A 21,730-nucleotide genomic window follows, 5' to 3' on the forward strand; every position below is an offset into this window, starting at 1 on the left:
CTGCTGATGTATGGCACAGCGCTGTACACTACTGGCCACTGAAATTGCTACACCAAGAAGAAATGCATATGATAAACGGGTATTCATTGGACAAATATATTATACTAGAACTGACATGTAATTACATTTTCACGTAATTTGGGTGCATAGATCCTGAGAAATCAGTACCCAGAACAACCACCTCTGGCCGTAATAACGGTCTTGATACGCCTGGGCATTAAGTCAAGCAGAGCTTGGATGGCGTGTACAGTTACAGCTGCCCATGCCGCTTCAACACGCTACCACAGTTCATCAAGAGTAGTGACTGGCGTATTGTGACGAGCCAGTTGCTCGGCCACCATTGACCAGACGTTTTCAGTTGGTGAGAGATCTGGAGAATGTGGTGGCCAGGGCAGCAGTCGAACATTTTTCTCTATCCAGAAAGGCCCGTACAGGACCTGCAACATGCGGTCGTGCATTATCCTGCGGAAATGTAGGGTTTCGCAGGGATCGAATGAAGGGTTGAGCCACGGGTCGTAACACATCTGAAATGTAACGTGCTCTATTCAAAGTGCCGTCAATGCGAACAATTGAGGTGACCGAGACGTGTTACCAATGGCACCCCATACCATCACGCTGGGTGATACGCCAGTATGGCGATAACGAATACACGCTTCCAATGTGCGTCCACCGTATTGTCGCCAAAGACGGATGCGACCATCATGATGCTGTAAACAGAACCTGGATTCATCCGAAAAAATGACGTTTTGCCATTCGTACACCGAGGATCGTCGTTGAGTACACCATCGCAGGCGCTCCTGTCTGTGATGCACCGTCAAGGGTAACCGCACACATGGTCTCCAAGCTTATAGTCCATGCTGCTTCAAACGTCGTCGAACTGTTCGTGCAGATGGTTGCTGTCTCGCAAACGTCCCCATCTGTTGACTCAGGGATCGAGTCGTGGCTGCACAATCCGTTACAGCCATGCGGATAAGATGCTTGTCATATCGGCTGCTAGTGATACGAGGCCGTTGGGATCCAGCACAGCGTTCCGTATTACCCTCCTGAACCCACCGATTCCATATTCTGCTAACAGTCATTGTATCTCGACCAACGCGAGCAGCAATGTCGCGATACGATAAACCGCAATCGCGATAGGCTACAATCCGACCTTTATCAAAGTCGGAAACGTGATGGTACGCATTTCTACTCCTTACACGAGCTATCACAACAACGCCGGTCAACTGCTGTTCGTGTATGAGAAATCGGTTGGAAACTTTCCTCATGTCAGCACGTTGTAGGTGTCGCCACCGGCGCCAACCTTGTGTGAATGCTCTTAAAACCTAATCATTTGCATATCACAGCATCTTCTTCCTCTTGGTTAAAGTTCGCGTCTGTAGCACGTCATCTTCGTGGTGCTGCAATTTTAATGGCCAGTAGTGTATTCAACGAAGAATGACGTTTCTACACTGCCCCGGATGACGAGTGCGGCAGCTACCTGGGCAGCGGTCCCACTCTTCGAATGATTTCGAGAGGCACAGCAGAGTTACTCCTAGTGTCGAGGTGGGCAGTGACCCGTCGGGTATGACTTCACAACACGGCAGGTAGTGATCGAGGGAATTTTGACGACACAACTGTATGTCACGGACATCCTGGGTCCTAATGTGTTACCTCTCATACCACATTAACATGGTACCATTTTTCAACTCTCTTCCACACGTAGCAAGTGTCTGTATGAAACGTCTTCCCAGTCCCAGTGCCGCTTTCAAGGATATCAAGGATCTGTTTGCCCCAGAAGAGGATACCTCTGCTTCAGGACACCCTTTCTAACCGAATCAGTGGGTGCATCCATAACTACTGGGGTTGAGCGTCGTACTAATAAATGGCCTCATACTACCAAGTTATTAGTAAATTTACTCTACTGTTTATTCAATAAATAATATCGCATACCCTGTCAACCTCTTTCTTTCCTCCTTCTCTTCTGGGTCCATCACGTTTTTTGTCAGGCGGTATATGAGGTGCAACAATAAAGTAATGAGACTGATTTTCTATGCAAGGTGTGGCAACCCTGCAGGCTTGCGTAGGCACAATATCTTTGACCTTGGTCTATAAGCTGCTTCTAATCCAAGCGGCAAATCGATGCAACTGCTCAGTCGTGAGTCGTGCTGTAATAAGTTAACGCGTGTTTGTGTTTCTTGTCACGGAAATGGAACAACATAATATTGCGCAACTGTATGCCATTTCTTTTTGCGTTAAATTGGGTGAAAACGCGATGAGAACTTACGGTAAGCTTCAGAAGACTTTTGGAGAGGAGGTTATGTCAAGAACTCAAGTTTTTCGTTGGCATGAAATGTTTAGTGAAGGCAGAACGAATGTTGAAGATGAAGACCGCAGTGAACGACCATCAACGTGACGGTCAGATGTCAACTTGACCATGGTGCGTGAACTCGTACGATCTGATCGAATATTATCCGTAAAAATGATTGCAGAAGAACTGAACATCAATCGAGAAACGATTCGTCTAATAATAACTGAAGATCTTGGTATGAGAAAGATTTGTGCAAAAATGGCCCCAAAAATCTCACACTACAACAATGAGAAACACGGAAAAATATGACAGCCGATCTGTTAGAGTAAGCAGAATTCAAACCAGAACTGTCGAGCCGTGTCATCACTGGTGATGAAAGTTGGTTTTTTCAGTACGATTCAGAGACAAAACGCCAAAGTTCGCAATGGTGTTCAAAGAGATCATCCAGACCAAGAAAAGCTCGCATGTCAAAGTGAAAAGTGAAATGCATGCTTGTATGCTTAATTGATTCCAAGAAAATTGTTCATAAAGAGTGGGTGTCTCCTGGACAAACAGTTAACCAGTATTACTACAAAGGAATTTTAGAAAGACTTTGTAAAAGAGTTCTTCGCGTCCGTGTCAACATTGCTTATAATTGGATTCTGCATCACGATAATTCGCCATCCCACACTGCTCTGTCAGTACAGCAATTTTTAATCTCAAAACAAATTTCAGTACTACCACAGCCACCTTATTCATCAGATATCGCTCCGTGAGACTTTTTTTCTATTTCCAAGAGTCAAAACGGCGCTCAAGGGACAGCATGTTCAAACAACACAAGATGTCCAAAAAGCTGTGACGAGGGTCTTGGATGATATTACAGAACATGAGTTCCAGAAATGTTACCATCAATGTCGGAAGCGCTGGAAAAAGTGTGTGCAATCAAAAGGAAACTTCTTTGAAGGAGACAACACTGAACTTGACCAAAACGGTAAGCAACATTTTTTTTTTCACATCAGTCTCATTACTTTATTGTCGTACCTCGTAGACTGCAGCACCTCTGGTTTTCCATGTCGTGGTTTTGCACCGCACCAGTGTTGTAAGAACACACACGAGTAGTGACTTTCGTGCAGTGACTGCAGCCGCTCCCTGTAGTGACGCACAGCTTGTACGGTGTTGCAGGCCGCAGCTCGGCGCAGCCGCAGTACAAGCGCTACAGCGGGCTGCGCGCCAGGCAGGACTCGCTGCTGCGGCTGGTGCACCACGAGCAGACGGTCGCGATCATAGAGCTCGCCTCGCCGTCCGGCCCGCTGCTCAGCTGCGAGCTCATCGAGGTCTAGTGAGTGCACGCCCAGTTTATTGCTGCAGCTGAATGTAGCTGTTCATCAGCCGTACAGTGTTTTTAATTCGTCACTGCTAAAGCAACCATTAAAAAGTGAAAAACAAATGGGTGATATTAAAAAGTACCAGCATGTGGCAATGGTTGTTGTTGTTGTTGTTGTTGTTGTTGTTGTTGTTGGTGGTGGTGGTGGTGTTGTGCTCTTCAGTCCAGAGACTGGTTTGATGCAGCTCTCCATGCTGCTTTATCTTGTGCAAGCTTCTTCATCTTCCAGTACCTACTGCAACCTACATCCTTCTGAATCTGCTTAGTGTATTCATCTCTTGGTCTCCCTCTACGATTTTTATCCTCCACGCTGCCCTCCAGTACTAAATTGGTTATCCCTTGATGCTTCAGAACATGTCCTACCAACCGATCCCTTCTTCTAGTCAAGTTGTGCCACAAATTTCTCTTCTCCCCAATTCTAGTCCCTACCTCCTCATTAGTTATGTGATCTACCCATCTAATCTTCAGCATTCTTCTGTAGCACCACATTTCGAAAGCTTCTATTCTCTTCTTGTCCAAACTATTTATCGTCCATGTTTCACTTCGATACATGGCTACACTCCATACAAATACTTTCAGAAACGACTTTCTGACATTTAAATCTATACTCGATGTTAACAAATTTCTCTTCTTCAGAAACGCTTTCCTTGCCATTGCCAGTCTACATTTTATATTCTCTCTACTTCGTCCATCATCAGTTATTTTGCTCCCCGAATAGCAAAACTCCTTCACCACTTTAAGTGCCTCATTTCCTAATCTCATTTCCTCAACATCGCCCGACTTAATTCCACTACATTCCATTATCCTCGTTTTGCTTTTGTTGATGTTCATCTTATATCCTCCTTTCAAGACGCTGTCCATTCCGTTCAACTGCTGTTCCAAGTCCTTTGCTGTCTCTGACAGAATTACAATGTCATTGGCGAACCTCAGTGTTTTTATTTCTTCTCCATGGATTTTAATACCTACTCCGAATTTTTCTTTTTTGTTTCCTTTACTGCTGGCTCAATATACAGATTGAACAACATCGGGGATAGGCTACAACCCTGTCTCACTCCCTTCCCAACCACTGCTTCCCTTTCATGTCCCTCGACTCTTATACCTTCTTCTGTTTCTGTAAAAATTGTAAATAGCCTTTCGCTCCCTGTATTTTATCCCTGACACCTTCACAATTTGAAAGAGAGTATTCCAGTCAACATTGTCAAAAGCTTTCTCCAAGTATACAAATGCTAGAAATGTAAGTTTTCCTTTCCTTAGTCTAGGGTTATTAACATGTTATAATTGTAGCACTGACATTGCGTATCCAGTATGGTGATGGTGGATCAGTAGAGTGGCTGGACGACTAAGACTGGAGGCTTCATGACCAGATCCGGGCGAACAGTTGGATGCAATAGGATAATGAGATCAGTAGGGGGGTACGTAGAACTGAAGCTATGGTATGCAGCTGATGTATCGTGTACTTGTACAGGATACGGTTGTATTTGTTATGAAGCTTTGGTGAAATACACTCCTGGAAATGGAAAAAAGAACACATTGACACCGATGTGTCAGACCCACCATACTTGCTCCGGACACTGCGAGAGGGCTGTACAAGCAATGATCACACGCACGGCACAGCGGACACACCAGGAACCGCGGTGTTGGCCGTCGAATGGCGCTAGCTGCGCACCATTTGTGCACCGCCGCCGTCAGTGTCAGCCAGTTTGCCGTGGCATACGGAGCTCCATCGCAGTCTTTAACACTGGTAGCATGCCGCGACAGCCTGGACGTGAACCGTATGTGCAATTGACGGACTTTGAACGAGGGCGTATAGTGGGCATGCGGGAGGCCGGGTGGACGTACCGCCGAATTGCTCAACACGTGGGGCATGAGGTCTCCACAGTACATCGATGTTGTCGCCAGTGGTCGGCGGAAGGTGCACGTGCTCGTCGACCTGGGACCGGACCGCAGCGACGAACGGATGCACGCCAAGACCGTAGGATCCTACGCAGTGCCGTAGGGGACCGCACCGCCACTTCCCAGCAAATTAGGGACACTGTTGCTCCTGGGGTATCGGCGAGAACCATTCGCAACCGTCTCCATGAAGCTGGGCTACGGTCCCGCACACCGTTAGGCCGTCTTCCGCTCACGCCCCAACATCGTGCAGCCCGCCTCCAGTGGTGTCGCGACAGGCGTGAATGGAGGGACGAATGGAGACGTGTCGTTTTCAGCGATGAGAGTCGCTTCTGCCTTGGTGCCAATGATGGTCGTATGTGTGTTTGGCGTCGTGCAGGTGAGCGCCACAATCAGGACTGCATACGACCGAGGCACACAGGGCCAACACCCGGCATCATGGTGTGGGGAGCGATCTCCTACACTGGCCATACACCTCTGGTGATCGTCGAGGGGACACTGAATAGTGCACGGTACATCCAAACCGTCATCGAAGCCATCGTTCTACCATTCCTAGACCGGCAAGGGAACTTGCTGTTCCAACAGGACAATGCACGTCCGCATGTATCCCGTGCCACCCAATGTGCTCTAGAAGGTGTAAGTCAACTACCCTGGCCAGCAAGATCTCCGGATCTGTCCTCCATTGAGCATGTTTGGGACTGGATGAAGCGTCGTCTCACGCGGTCTGCACGTCCAGCACGAACGCTGGCCCAACTGAGGCGCCAGGTGGAAATGGCATGGCAAGCCGTTCCACAGGACTACATCCAGCATCTCTACGATCGTCTCCATGGGAGAATAGCAGCCTGCATTGCTGCGAAATGTGGATATACACTGTACTAGTGCCGACATTGTGCATGCTCTGTTGCCTGTGTCTATGTGCCTGTGGTTCTGTCAGTGTGATCATGTGATGTACCTGACCCCAGGAATGTGTCAATAAAGTTTCCCCTTCCTGGGACAATGAATTCACGGTGTTCTTATTTCAATTTCCAGGAGTGTAGGACCGGTGTTGCGATGAGAGTGTGATGAGAAAGTGGTATCTGGGCGCCAGAGGTTGACAGTGGTTCTGGGAGTATGTAGCTGTGTCATAAAGGTAAAATGTGGGACAGGCAGCCAGTGTGATTGGATGAAAGATATGGAGTAGCTCAAACGAAGTCATATTTTGGAGGACAGCTGTGACAAAACAGATTAGGTATCGTGTAGTGGGGGTAGGATGTAGAGAGATGTTATAATAGTGTTGTATTCGTGGGGGACGGATGGGTTCAGCCATTCTACTTTTTGTGAGACTGGTTTTTACCTTCTACTTGTAGAAGTGCCAATGGTTTCGACGACATTCTATACCTCTTAACGACAAACAACTGAGAGCAAATAGAGAGGATCATGACGGGTACGCGAATTAGTGACCATAAGGCCTCTGTCGGGAGATTAAATATCTTTAACATTCAAATCTACTTACAAAAAACACAAACATACCTCTTTTAAAAAAGTACCAACGGTGGAGGCGTCTACCAAATGTGGCTTAAATTCGAAGAAACAGCGTTGAAGGCAATTGAAAGATTTATACCAAGTACATTAATAATAGACGGAACACATCACTTATGGTACACAAAGCATGCCAGGACACTGTTGCACAAACAACGAAAAAGCATGACAGGTTTAAAAGAACGGAAAGTCTTAAATACTGGCGAAGATTCACAGATACGCGAAACTTAACTTACACTTCAGTACGAAATGCTTTTAATAGTGTTTCACAACGAAAGTCTGTCTCGAGATCTGGCAGAAAATCCGAAGAGTTCCTGGTCGCATGTAAAGTATAACAACGGCAATATACAATCATTACTTTCGCTGCGTGAGAGAAACAGTAATGTTACCCACGACAAGGTCAATAAAGCAGAATTATTAAACACTGTTTTCTGTGATTCTTTCATCAGAAGAGATGCAGTAAATACTCCAGAATTCGAATCAAGAACCTCTCCCAACATTACTAATTTGCAGGTATATACCCCCTGGAAGCAAATTAATTCAGTTAATAAAGGAAAATCATACGATACAGATCGTATGCCAGTTGCGTTTCTTTCAGTGTGTGCTGAAGAAACAGCTTCATTTTTAGCAGTCATATACAACCACTCGTTCGACGTAAAAGACTCTATAATTTGCTCATGTCTCAACAAAACACCAAAAAGGACACAAAAGTAATTTATTGAATTATCGACCCATACCATTGAAATCGATTAATAGTAGGATTTTGGAACATATTCAGTACTCCAGTTTTATCAGATACCTGGACGAAAACGATCTATTGACACAAGTCGTCACGGATTCGGAAAATATTGTTTTAGTGATACACAACAGGCTCTTTAATTGCACGAAGTAATGAGTGCTATCGACTGGAGATCTTAAGTTGATTTCGTATTTGTAGGTTCCAGAAGGCTGTTGACACCGTTCCTCACAAGTGATTTCCAATCAAATTGGGTGCCCATGAAGGGAGTATCCCCTCACCTGCGCGTCTGGATACGTGATTTCCTGTCACAAAGGACACATACACACGTATATGTAGGGTCCCCAAGGAAATTTTACACGCCCTCTGCTGTTCTTAATCTGTAGAAGCAATTTAGGAGAATATCTGACCAGCCGTCTAACCGTCTTATTGTTCGTAGATGATACCATCGTTTGTCGTCTAGTAAATTCATCAGGAGATGAAAATGAATTAGAAGATTATTTATACAATATATGTGCATGGTGCGAAAACTGGCAATTGACTCGGAATAATTAAACTATGACGCCCTCCACATGAGTACTACAAAACATTTCGTTTAAATTTCGGAGAAACTATATATCACAGATGGGTGAATAAAACTACTACTACTACTACTACTACTACTACTACTACTATTACTATTGTTATTCTGATTGGTGATGATGGTTCTTTAGGTGGTTGAATGGAAGGCGATGCCTAGAGTCCTTGTGACCAGATGCAGGTAAATAGGTGGGTACAATGGGATCATGAGATCTTTAGGAACTTGGAAGTGGAACAACTACAGTGAACGTTGTAGCGAGTTGGAAACTTCTCACGATTATCCTGAGGATTGCCATAATATGACTTTTTATGGTCATACTTGTGATCGGGATTTAATGCAGCAGGGTTGCACATGTTGCACTTGGTAGGGTGGGAATGAGGTCGGAAAAGACACTCTGCCTGACAAAAAAAATTAAAAGCTCCCGGAAGACACGGTAGGATATCAATGTAATTTCGTACACACAGACACCGTTGGCGGGTATTTAAATGACTAGAGCTGCAATCCTTTTTGACATGAAGAACAGCCACCAGACTGCATTATTGTTGTTCGTGTTTAGTATTGTTACAGGCCTGGTGGGGTGTATAAGCAACTGAACAGCGTCAGATGCTGAGTGATAACTGTGAAGGACACAGAGATGCAGCATACTCGTCTGATACAGCGTAATCAGCATCTGATGGGGCCTGAAATGGGCCTCCATTTAACCGTTTGTAGATACGGCAATGAACCGATGTTGGGAACTTGAGGGCAGACATAATCGCCGACAAGATTACGATCGACCACGACTGATCACCACAACAGAGGATCGCCAAATTGTCCACCAAGCAGATCGTAACTTCTTCAAATATGAGCCTGCCATTCGGGAACAAGTAAAGGACTCTCTGAAACATTGGTAGGGGAGCAGCAGTAGCCAGACTAGGGAACTGTAGCCCCATGGATAAGGATGTCGATAACACCACAACACAAATGACTGCCTTTGTAGTGGAAAACTAACCAGGAATCATGGACTGCTGATGAACGGCGTCGCAAAGAGTTCAGCGATGAATCGAGATTCCTCTCTACCCCCGATGACCACCGTTGACGAATATGGCGGCTACATGGGGAGAGATCCCATTCTTCTAATGTACTGGAGAGGCAAAGTGGCGTTGATACTCTCGGCGTCATGATGTGGGGAGTCATCGAGTGTGACTTCAGATGTTGACTGAGGGAAGTCTGGCTGCACAACGGTACGTCACAGACGTCGCGAATCCTTGTGTGTTAGCTCCCACGCCACTTTCACGTGGTGCCATTTTTCAACACGCCAATGCTTGTCCACAGATGACGTGTGCCTCCATGACCTGTTTCCATGATGTTGAGTTACTCCCGTGGCCAGCAAGATCACCAGGTCTGTCCCTGATAGAATATATGTGGGACCAATTCTGATGTCAACCCTGTCCCACGGCCAGTATTCACGTTATGAAGGACCAGTTGAAACCATTGTGGGCCAACTTGCCTCAGGAGAGGTTACGACGGCTTTATGACATCTTTCCCAACCGAACAGTGCTTGCAGTCGGGTAAGAGGGTGTGTTAAGTCATACTTATAAGTGGGATCATATACCAAGTTCTTTATAAAATTTGACTAGATCTGTAATCATAGAAGTAGCACCAGATATCCTCATTCCCTTGTGGGTGCTTCACTTTTTTTTGTCCAGCAGAGTATACTGACGGAAGAAAATGGTTGTGTTTGTGAAGTATATGGCAATGACATGTAGGTGTCATCTGAAAAGGACAGCCAGTATTAGTTGATGAACGATATGATGTCGCTCAGATGGATGGATGTTCGGGGAGACTGTCCTGACAAAACAGATTGTGTCTGTTTCTAATAATTTTCGGGCCGGCCGATGTGGACGAGCGGTTCTAGGCGCTTCAGTCTGGAGCCGCGCTGCTGCTACGGTCGCAGGTTCGAATCCTGTCTCGAGCATGGATGTGTGTGATGGACTTAGGTTAGTTAAGTTTAAGTAGTTCTAAGTCTAGGGGACTGATGACCTCAGATGTTAAGTCCCATAGTGCTCAGAGATATTGCATTACTTAATAATTTTCGGGTTTGCAACCGGATCCCGTCAACATTCTGCCACGATATTTCGGCCAAGAGACGTCCGGACATTTCCAGATTAGTAGACAACTACTGAAGAGCACTACAAAAAACAAAAATTTGAGCTCCAGTTTCCAGTTTTTGGGTTTCAGAATCAAAGAATCGGTGGCAATATGTCTTGCCGATAATCTTATAAATCGTGACAACGGCATTCAAGTTGACAAAAACTGCAGTCCCATAATTAAAGTTATCTAGTACCATCGAAATCGACCGGGTCATTCGATACTTAATGATTAGTTCATCTCTCGCTTACACTACCGAGGCCTGCACAAACAACTCGGTGGTCCCGCGCATGTCGTCACCCAACTCACGCGCCGAAACACACCAGCAATTTTCGCACGCGCGAGATTCGGCATAGACTAATGAATGCACGTGGGCTCTTCAGTAGTTGTCTGCTCACCTGAAGAGGGCCAGACGTCTCTTGGCCGAAATATCGTGGCAGAGTGTTGACGGCAACCGGATGCACACCCGAATATTATTAGAAGAAGAAATACGCCAGGAAAATTTTAGATCATGTCTTCTTTGTCCGCCCCCTGTAGCTGAGTGGATTACCCGCACGGTAGCTCAGCGTGTTCGGTCAGAGAGCTCTGTAATAAAAAAAACTGAGTGGAAGGATCAACAAACGAACTTGAACGGATGTCATGTGATGTCCGCAACGACCAAACACAACGGTCAACAACGAACAAAATGAAAAAAAAAGTGGTCAGCGCGACAGAACGCCAATCTTAAGGGCCCGGGTTCGATCCCCGGCTGAGTCGTAGATTTTCTCCGCTCAGGGACTGGGTGTTGTACTAATCATCATCATTTCATCCCCATCGACGCGCAAGTCACCGAAGTGGCGTCAAATCGAAAGACTTGCACCCGGCGAACGGTCTACCCGACGGGAGGCCCTAGTCACACGACATTTACATTTTATATCTTCTTTGGCGAAGTTCGGGGTCGGGTGGTTGCTAGGATGCAGTGTTGGATCTCTAGGGCAAATGGAGACGGTCGCCACTTTTTATGGGAGGTAGTTTTGCCCTGCACTATATTTGTTACGTGCCCACGTCGTATCAAAGCACTTGCCCAGCATGCTGTGAACGCAAGTGCAGAGTGGCTGTAAGCCGAATGCGAAAGAAAGCCGACGACCTCGTGCGGCGTATCGGCACGTGGAGGCTGCTGGGCCGGGCGGCGTGTCTGGGTAGCGGCGGGAGGAAGCAGACGCGGAGTGTGGCAGTGAAAGCTGCTGCCACTGGCCCACTGACACGCTCAGCGGCATACTTCGCCCAGACATCCGCCCTCTTCTGATTCCAGTCGGCGGCTCTAATAGCTCTCCTATCCCAGGCTATACCCAGTATCGGAGTACGACACACATTATTCTATAAGGGGGTGACAAAAAATATTTGTCTAGGGTGCTGCTGCAGCGTATATGCAAAGTAGCGCGACTCTGCTGCGGGTATATAAGCACCGACATGTGGGCAACGAATTAGTGTGGCATTCGTGACTTTCCGACGTGCGTGGGGGCAAATGCGGAAATGTGACTTTCGGCTGCGGTATTACCAAATGCACCCAAACAGGAGCAATATGCTGTTATTCTTTACTTGGCTGCCGAAGAACAAACATCGGTAAATATACGTCGGAGAAAGAAGAATGTGCATGGAGCACCGTATATGTCAAAAAGCACCGTGGTGCAACTCAAGTGGGAGATACTCGAGCATCCGGCCTATAGTTCTGATCTCTCCCTGTGCGACTATCACATCTTTGGTCCCTTAAAAAAAGGCCGTGAACGATCGACGATTCCTGTCGGATGAGAATGCGCAGCAGGCTGTTTCAGACTTCTCCACGCAGCAGGACACGAAGTTTTACCAAGCGGGTATCTTCAACCCTGTGGGTCGGTGGGATGATCGCCTCCCTACTGACTGCGATTTTGTCTGATTGGCATATCGATTCTGGGCTGTGCGGCCTTCGAGCGGTAAATTTTTGCTCGCCACTTATGCGACTGTTGAACTTGGCGTACTAGGCTACCTGCGAGCGCGTAGGCCGTTGACCCCGCTAAGTTTCGGGGCTCCCTGACTCTGTAGCGCGTCCCAGCCGCTCTCCACAACTGGCGCTCGGTTACTGGGCGATACGGCCCACGGCGGAAGTCTCAGCAGGCTCATTTATTACAACGCCGTTTTCTCCAACGATGAAGCTTGCCTTCTGAATGAGGACAAACGCTTAAAGTTTCTTCGCAGCAGCAGTCGTTAACAGTCTTAATAAATGGTTCAAATGGCTCTGAGTACTGTGGTACTTAACTTCTGAGGTCATCAGTGCCCTAGAACTTAGAACTACTTAAACCTAACTAACCTAAGGACATCACACACATCCATACCCGAGGCAGGATTCGAACTCGCGACCGTAGCGGTCGCGCGGTTCTAGACTGAAGTGTCTAGAACCGCTCGGACACTCTGACCGGCAACAGTCTTAAGGAATTTAATGAAAGACGTTCTGGTGAAACACCATAGGCTGTGCACATAAAACTTCTTTATTTCATTCGAGTACAAATGGTTTCGAACTCCTTGGTTATTATTAGTGCAGAGTAAAGAGCCGTTACATAATAAACCACCAACTGCGCTCCATGTAATCACATATCTCAATAACTGTGTTGGTCGTATAATTCGAGTCAGCGTTCCACGACAGTACTGAGTAGCAAATGGACCAACCATGTCAAATCTTTTTCCAACTGTCACTGCCATCACGCTAGTCGTATGAATCAGCCTGAAAATAGCACAAGGGTGGCAAATGAGGTCAGGCGAGGACGTTGTGGTAGTAGAGCATAGTGTGATGCTAAGCTCTTGCCTTACTTTTATTTTTTAATATAATTAACATTAAGTAAGCGCTCGCAAGAATATAAGAAGGTGACACAGATATAATCACTACGGAGCAAGTTTATACACACGTACAAAAATATTCGTACTGAAATGACAGTTCCAAATCTTCCGTATTCCTGAAAAGTCAATAGCATCTACATCTACATAGTTACTCTGCAATTCACATTCAAGTGCAGAGGGTTCATCGAACCATTTTCATACTACTTCTGTACCATTCCACACTCGAATGGCGCGTGGGAAAAAGGAACACCTAAATCTTTCCGTTCGAGCTCTCATTTCTCTTATTTTATTATGATGATCATTTATCCCTACGTTGGTTGGTGTCAACAAAATATTTTCGCATACGGAAGAGAAAGTTGGTGATTGAAAATTCGTAGATAGGTCTCGCCGCAAAGAAAATCGCCTTTGTTTCAGTGACTGCCACCCCAACTCGCTTATCATATCAGTGGCACTCTCACCCCTATTGCGCGATAATACGAAACCAGCTGCCCTTCTTTGCAATTTTTCGATGTCCTCCGTCAATCCCACCTGGTGAGGATCCCACACCGCGCAGCAATATTCCAGCAGAGGACGGACAAGTGTAATGTAGGCTGTCTCTTTAGTGAGTTTGTCGCATCTTCTAAGTGTCGTGCCAACAAAGCGCTGTCTTTGTTTCGCCTTCCCCACAATATTATCTATGGGGTCTTTCGAATTTAAGTTGCTCTTAATTGTAATTCCTAGGTATTTAGTCGAACTGGCAGCCTTTAGATTTGTGCGATTTATCGTATACCCAAAATGTATAGGATTTCTTTTACTACCCGTGTGCATGACCTCGCACTTTTATTTGTTTATTGCCAATTGCCACTTTTCGCACCATACAGAAATTCTCTCTAGATCATCTTGTAATTGGAATTGATCGTCTGATGATTTTACTAGACGGTAGATTACAGCATCATCTGCAAACAATCTAAGGGGACTGCTCGGATTATCACCTAGATCATTTATATAAATCAGGAACAGCAGAGGGCCTATGACACTACCTTGCGGAACGCCAGATATCACTTCTGTTCTACTCGATGATTTACCGTCTATTACTACGAACTGTGACCTCTCTGAGGGGAAATTACGAATCCAGTCACGCAACTGAGACGATACTCCATATGCAAGCAATTTGATTAAGAGTCACTTGTCAGGAACGGTATCAAAAGCCTTCTGGAAATCCAGGAATATGGAATCGATCTGAGATCCCTTGTCGACAACACTCATTACTTCATGGGAATAAAGAGCTAGCTGTGTTGCACAAGAACGACATTTTTTGAATCCGTGTTGGTTATGTATCAATAAGTCATTTTCTTCAAGGTGATTCATAATGTTCGAGTACAGTATATGCTCCAAAATCCTACTGCAAACTGAGGTCAGTGATATGGGTCTGTAAGTCAATGTGTTACTCCTATTTCCTTTCTTGAATATTGGTGTGACCTGTGCTACTTTCCAGTCTTTAGGAACAGACCTTTCGTCAAGTGAGCAGTTGTATATGATTGCTAAGAAAGGCGCTATTGTGTCTGCATACTCAGAAAGGAATCTGACTGGTACACCATCTGGACCGGAAGACTTGCCTTTCTTAACTGATTTGAGTTGTTTCGCAACACCTAAGATATCCACTTTTATGTCACTCATGCTAACAGCTGTTCTGGTATCGAATTCTGGAATATTTACTTTGTCTTCTTTCGTGAAGGAATAGCGGAAAACTGTATTTAGTAACTCCGCTTTAGTGACACCATCATCGGTGACATTTCCATCGCTATCGCACGATGACGGTTTTGACTGTTTCTTGCCACTGGTGTACTTTACATACGATCAGAATCTCTTTGGGTTTTCAACCATATTCTGAGACAAGAATTCTAGTAAATCATATTTTCAACATTGGAATTTCAGATGTGCAAACAACATATCCCGACGGAAAGAAAACTAAATTTAAATGTACTGCGAAATGCAAACAATACTGACCTTATGGACAATGAACCCATGAATCCACAACCCCGTCATCAAGACCACAGGCAAACAAAAATCCGTTGCCTCTTTCTGAGCATGCCTGTCCCATAAGATGAGCCTGAAGTCCACCCACTAATCGTCATACTTTTCCCGTTTTGACCTAAGGAAACCTTGCTCTTGATTATCATGAAACATAATTATTTGTTCGAATTTTTGCACCACAGTTCCCTCTGTGATTTTAGTGCATAGAACACGTCACTTACTTTAAACTATTTGTTGCATCGCAGAGGAGTTGTGTCAAGTGCATGCCACTATTGCTCCGTTATTCTAGAGTAATTCCTTCGGCTGGCCCGTGTTATCTATAAAGAGTATCCCCGATATATTCCTGTATATCTTTCGGCCCCCTAAAACATACTTTCCTTCCCAGGAAGCCATGAAATAATCATCCTCCCATCTGCTTTCGCCCTCTACTTCACGTGTAAACCGGTAAATTTAACGAATTCCTGTACGCCCAGCAGGTAACGGTGCAGAAATCGGCGAGCTTCCCTTCTCCACTTTTTCTCGTCTAAGTACTGTTTAGTAACGCATTTGTCCTGTGTCGGCACCATAAAATCAATTTCCTACCGCCACAAGCGTTGTGTTCACTAGTTTCAATAGTTATGCTGTGATATTAATAACCGCACACTGGAGTATAATAAGTTACGTGCAGAGCATTTGTACCAATAAATTGCCTACTTTTTCTAACAAGGAACCCCTTGAGTGTGAGGTCGCAAAAGGCCAATGATGTTTACGGAATACGATGCTCCACTTATTGTCTATGATGCAACTACAATATTGGTTGCTAATGGCAACAGGGGGTGTGACTAGGGGTATTCAGAGGTGAACAAACATGACGCTACGCAGCGTAGTTGAACTGCTTAGTCGACGAGTAACTCACAACTGTGCTACAGTGTTAGCGAAAGAACCCTGGAAATTAGAGGTACCAAGATCAGCTAACATCAATGGGTTAACGCATTCATATACAATTATGACAACTTTTGGATGGTTAATTGCCGGGAACGTTATTTATTGCGCTGCGAGAAGTTGGAGGTGCTCTGCTCCCTACAATTCTTTCTCGTGTGCGTGAAGGGAAGTAGGGAATATCTACGTCACAGCAAGCAACGGTGGGAAAATGGGCGTCAGTGGACCGCTACTATGGCATGAGTACTGTTTCTAGCAAGTAGCAGGTCAGAATAACTTGCTTTTGCTTGATTCTTGGTCTGTGTATAAAAATCATATTCCTTTAGAGCAAACTATGCCTCCTGCAAAGTGTGTAACTGGTAACACCCGGACCCACTGGTCAAACTCATCCTCTGGATGTCTGTTTCTTCCGCTCCTATAAAACATACTACCGCACTATTTGCATCTACGCCTTAAAGGATAGCCGTCTCACTATAAGCTCCACGATAGACTGCTTCACATTCGTTTGCATGCCATCATATTCCATCAGTTCTCACCAGCCCGTTATATGCATTCTTTATGCATTCTTTATGAGTGATTACCTAGCTGGTCGTTCTGCACGGTTTGTAACTGCCAAGGAGTTCGCCTTCGATCTTGATGGTGCGAACCTTTGTGACCGCTGTGACTCGTCATTTTTCATTCGGTGTTCATGGTGCAAGTTAATGGGTTGTTCTGAACATTTCTTGAACGTTGACGATGTTCATTTTGCAAATTGTAATGCATACATCCCATAGAAAGTTGATCTCTGCACATCCCAGAAACTCATTTCCTGTCGCCCTCCTGGTGCACATGATGAGTCATTAGCAGCTAATGTTTTTCCTGTCATAATTGTCATAATTGTTAACACAACACCTTCAATTGAACTTTCGACCTCGCATTCAAGGCGCTCCTTGTCAGTGTGTAAGCTTGGAGTCTTGTCTGCTTCGTTACAGAAGAAAGAAGGAATATGTTAATCGTGATATTTCATATTGTTAAAGGAACCAATAAGACGTGCGATACGACTACAATTACTCAAGCTCCGCGTTCTGGCCCTGGTACGACAACCGTGACCGACCGACTGCCGTGTCATCCTCCGCCAGTGGCGTCACTGGATGCGGGATGAAGGGACGTGGGGTCAGCAGACCGCTCTCATGACTGTTGTCGGGTTTATTGCTCTTGGAGCCACTACTTCTCACTCAAGTTGCTCCTCAGTTGGCATCACGAGGCCGAGAGCATACCGGTCCAGGCCTAACACAAAAGAAAACTTCCTGGCAGTGCCGGGAATTGAACGCGTGTCCTCCGCGTAGCAGCCAGACACGCTGATCATTTTACTACTGAGGCGGACCTTCAATTACTGAGGAAAATCAAACATCAATATGGCTGCATTCTATCCCCCTCTAATATGAGTACAGTGTCCTAAGCATATCGACTCACAGCACAGACTGATTGCGGGCACCAGGCGAACTGCAACATCAGCCCAGCAAAATGGAACCTTCCAGTTTGTCACATACACTCAATTAGAGAATGCTCGTTCGATTACTCATTCTCTGACATGTCTGACATGCAATCTTTTTATTCTCCTTGCTGGTATTAATCCACATTAACTCATACTGCTCTCCCAGAACTGATAAACATTTGTCCACTGCGGATCAGGCATATAGCTCTGCTGCCGGACATCCTTAATAAATCCACATATCTCAACCTGAGAGAGAGGAATACGTTAGCGCCGTTTTTCTGGAACTGCCGCGGCATTCGCCAAAATGACTGGTGTGTGATAAAGCCTGAAAATAGTACCCAGTCTTGCCAGGTGTACCAAGAGCACGGATTCGATATGGGCTTCTATGATTTCCTTGAATCGCAGGATAGCATTCTGCGTAATACGAGCAGCTGTCAGCCGATTTAACAATAAGCGTAAGGGGAAATTTAACAATATACACAGACTGAAGACACAACCAACGACTTAGTCTTTCAAAACAGTTTTGTTGCTCACGTTCCACAGCACTGATTAATCGTAGTAATAAAATACTGTAACTCGTAAGGTTTCTGAGTAAGTTAGTTTTAATTGCGCGACGTTTTCCGTCAGAGATCATTTTCCATTACCTGTTTTACAACGTTATGGATACGGGACAAATTTAACGCAAAAATGTTTTTGAAAATTGTACTAATACACAAGCAATACTTACAAATCAAATTCTTTGTTAATAATAGGTGTTATTTCTCTCTCTCTCTCTCTCTCTCTCTCTCTCTCTCTCTCTCTCTCTGTCTCTCTCTCTCTCTCTCTGTCTCTCTCTCTCTCTCTCTGTCTCTCTCTCTCTCTCTCTCTCTCTCTCCATATACACATTTCAAAAAAAGTTTAGCATCACCTCGGTTCCGAGAGTTCCGGAACCTGTACAGAAAATTGGAATAGAGATGAACATAAATATCATTTCCGCCCTTTTTACTGCTCATGAAAACCACACAGTGCATGTTGTATCACCATACAGCGAGATCTTCAGAGGTGATGGTACAGATTGCTGTGCACACCGGTACCTCTAACACCCAGTAGCACGTCCTCTTGCATCGATGCATGCCTGTATTCGTTGTGGCATACAATCCACAAGTTTATCAAGGCACTGTTGGTCCAGATTGTCCCACTCCTCGACGGCGACTCGATGTAGATCCCTCAGAGTGGTAGTCGAGTCACGTCGTTCATAAACAGCCCTTTTCAATCTATCCCAGGCATGTTCGATAGGGTTCATATCTGGAGAACATGCTGGCCACTCTAGTCGAGCGATGTCGTTATCCTGAAGGAAGTCATTCACAGGATGTGCACGATGGGGGCGTGACTTATCGTCCATGAAGACGAATGCCTCTTCAATATGCTGCCGATATGGTTGTACTATCGGTCGGAGGACGGCACTGATGTATCGTACAGCCGTTACAGCGCCTTCCATGACCACCAGCGGCGTACGTCGGCCCACATAATGCCACCCCTAAACAGCAGGGATCCTCCACCTTGCTGCACTCGCTGGACAGTTTGTCTAAGGCTTTCAGCCTGACCGGGTTACCTCCGAACACGTCTCCGACGATTGTCTGGTTGAAGGCATACGCGACACTCTTCGGTGAAGAGAACGTGATGCTAATCCTGGCCGGCCGGGGTGGCCGAGTGGTTCTAGGCGCTACAGTCTGGAACCGCGCTACCGCTACGGTGGCAGGTTCGAATCCTGCCTCGGGCATGGATGTGTGTGATGTCCTTATGTTAGTTAGGTTTAGGTAGTTCTACGTTCTAGGGGACTGATGACCTCAGTAGTTAAGTCCCATAGTGCTCAGAGCCATCTGAACCATTTGCTAATCCTGAGCGGTCCATTCGGCATGTTGTTGGGCCCATCTGTACCGCGCTGCATGGTGTCATGGTCCAAAGATGGACCTCGCCATGAACGTCGGGAGCGAAGTTGCGCATAATGCAGTCTATTGCCCTCAGTTTGAGTAGTAGCACGACCTCCTGTGGAATCACGAAAAGCATTATTCAACATGGTGGCGTTGCTGTCAGGATTCCTCCGAGCCATAATCCGTAGGTAGTGGTCGTCCACTGCAGTAGTAGCCCTTCGGCGGCCTGAGCGAGGCGTGTCATCGGCAGTTCCTGTCTCTCTGTATCACCTCCATGTCTCTAAAATCTCCAATGTTCTTCGATATAAAGGAGAAAAAGAAACTGCAGATGGAAACCTATGTCCGAAGCGGTCATCCACCAAGACAACCTAGCGTCGCATTCAGAGAGACAAGGTCTTCCTTCGCAGCAGATAGTTCCATCTTCTCCACTGGCGATCGTAGCAATCAGTCGCCATCACTTAATAACAAACAACACCTTTGCGAGACGTTCCGCCCACGGTCCCGCCAGCGTACAAAGTGGCGTTTGCTGCCAAAGGGGGTGGCCTAGTGACAGGCGCCGCCGGCCCCTAAAGGTTAGACACACAGTAGTGTCGCTGGACGACGTTTCCGTAAACGGGTACCTGTCCTCGATTTGTTCCTCAAGACACCCCCTAGAACACCTCGAAATTCGTCACATTATTTCTGGGACCCCCTGTAAAATTACTTCGCTCCGTTTTAACAGTAGAGGATAGCGAGAGGAGAATAACATTAACATTTTCTGACCTAAATTTAAAGAAGAGTGTTTCCTAGTAATTTATTCAGCGAACAGCTATAATTCCAGTATGATGTAGCTTAATGGGCTATAGATGACCATCATTATGAAAAAACTATATGCTGTTGTGTGAACACATCTGTTTTGGTGAAAGTCAGGCGATATATCACTATTTTAGACACTAGGACTTGGGAAATTCGGTACTACCGAAACAAAAGGACTGCAACATAATTTTGTGCCAGTTCCCGAAGATAACTTTTTGATTTTCTCATGATTATCTTTACTTTTCATTTTGGAGGCCTAACATTCTGACCCAGATTCGTAAAGCGAATGTATAACCAAGGTAAAATGCACAATTGGAAATTCCAGTCTTAGCGCAAACTTACGAGGATTTAAAACAACATCTCTGGTTTCATGACAATAGGAATTCTACAAATGGATTCTGGCCGTAAGAGAAAGAATAGTACCAAAACATTCGCCTTTTGCAGATGTTGGTGCCAAGCACTTATGAGAACACGCTGTCTTTTATGCCGGTGCCGGCCGATATTGCCGAGCGGTTCTAGGCGCTTCAGTCCGGAACTGCGCTGCTGCTACGGTCGCAGGTTCGAATCCTGTATCGGGTATGGACGTGTGTATGTCCTTAGCTTAGGTAGGTGTAAGTAGTTCTAAGTACAGAGGACTGATGACCTCAGATGTTAAGTCCCATAGTTCATAGAGCCCATCTTATGCCGGCACAGTAGCTCAGCGTGTTCGGTCATAGGGCTAGCTGCTTTCTGTAATAAAAAAAACTGAGTGAATGGATCAGCGATGTACTTGAACAAGAGTCATGGGACGTCGGCCCCGAATGAATACAACGAACAAAATGAGATTAAAAACAAATCGTCAGGGTGACGGATTGCCATGCTACGTGGCCCGGGTTCGATTCCCGGCTGGGTCGGGGATTTTCTCCGCACAGGCACTGGGTGTTCTGTTGTCTTCATCATCATCATCTCATCCCCATCGACGCGCAAGTCACCGAAGTGGCGTCAACTAAAAAGACTTGCACCAAGCGACAGGTCTATCCGATGGGAGGCCCTAGCCACACGACATTTCAATTATTCTCTTGTATGAACTGTTTCTGGTTACATTTACAAAAACTGCTTAGCGTAGGAGAAGAGAATGTAGCAGTTTAGCTTCCTGTCGATGTCGAGGTCAACAGGGAAGGACCATTGCATCAGTTAACCAACAGAGAAGAGGCAATCAGCCGTGTCCTGGCTGAAGAAACCATTCTAGTATTTCTTTAAAGAAACTATGGAAAATTATAACACCGATAG

The 21,730-nt window shown here is 45.7% G+C and overlaps 1 protein-coding gene across 1 annotated transcript in view; it reads left to right on the forward strand.

Moving 5' to 3' along the window:
• Positions 1-21,730, forward strand: part of LOC126273784 (uncharacterized) — a 210,005-nt gene that overhangs the window by 73,328 nt on the left and 114,947 nt on the right. Inside the window, exon 2 of the mRNA XM_049977059.1 lies at positions 3,449-3,605. Within this exon, the coding sequence (XP_049833016.1) occupies positions 3,449-3,605 (157 nt within the window). The remainder of the gene's footprint in view (positions 1-3,448; positions 3,606-21,730) is intronic.

Source organism: Schistocerca gregaria, chromosome 1 (assembly GCF_023897955.1).
Source record: "Schistocerca gregaria isolate iqSchGreg1 chromosome 1, iqSchGreg1.2, whole genome shotgun sequence".
In the NCBI taxonomy this organism is placed as follows: Eukaryota; Metazoa; Arthropoda; class Insecta; order Orthoptera; family Acrididae; genus Schistocerca; species Schistocerca gregaria.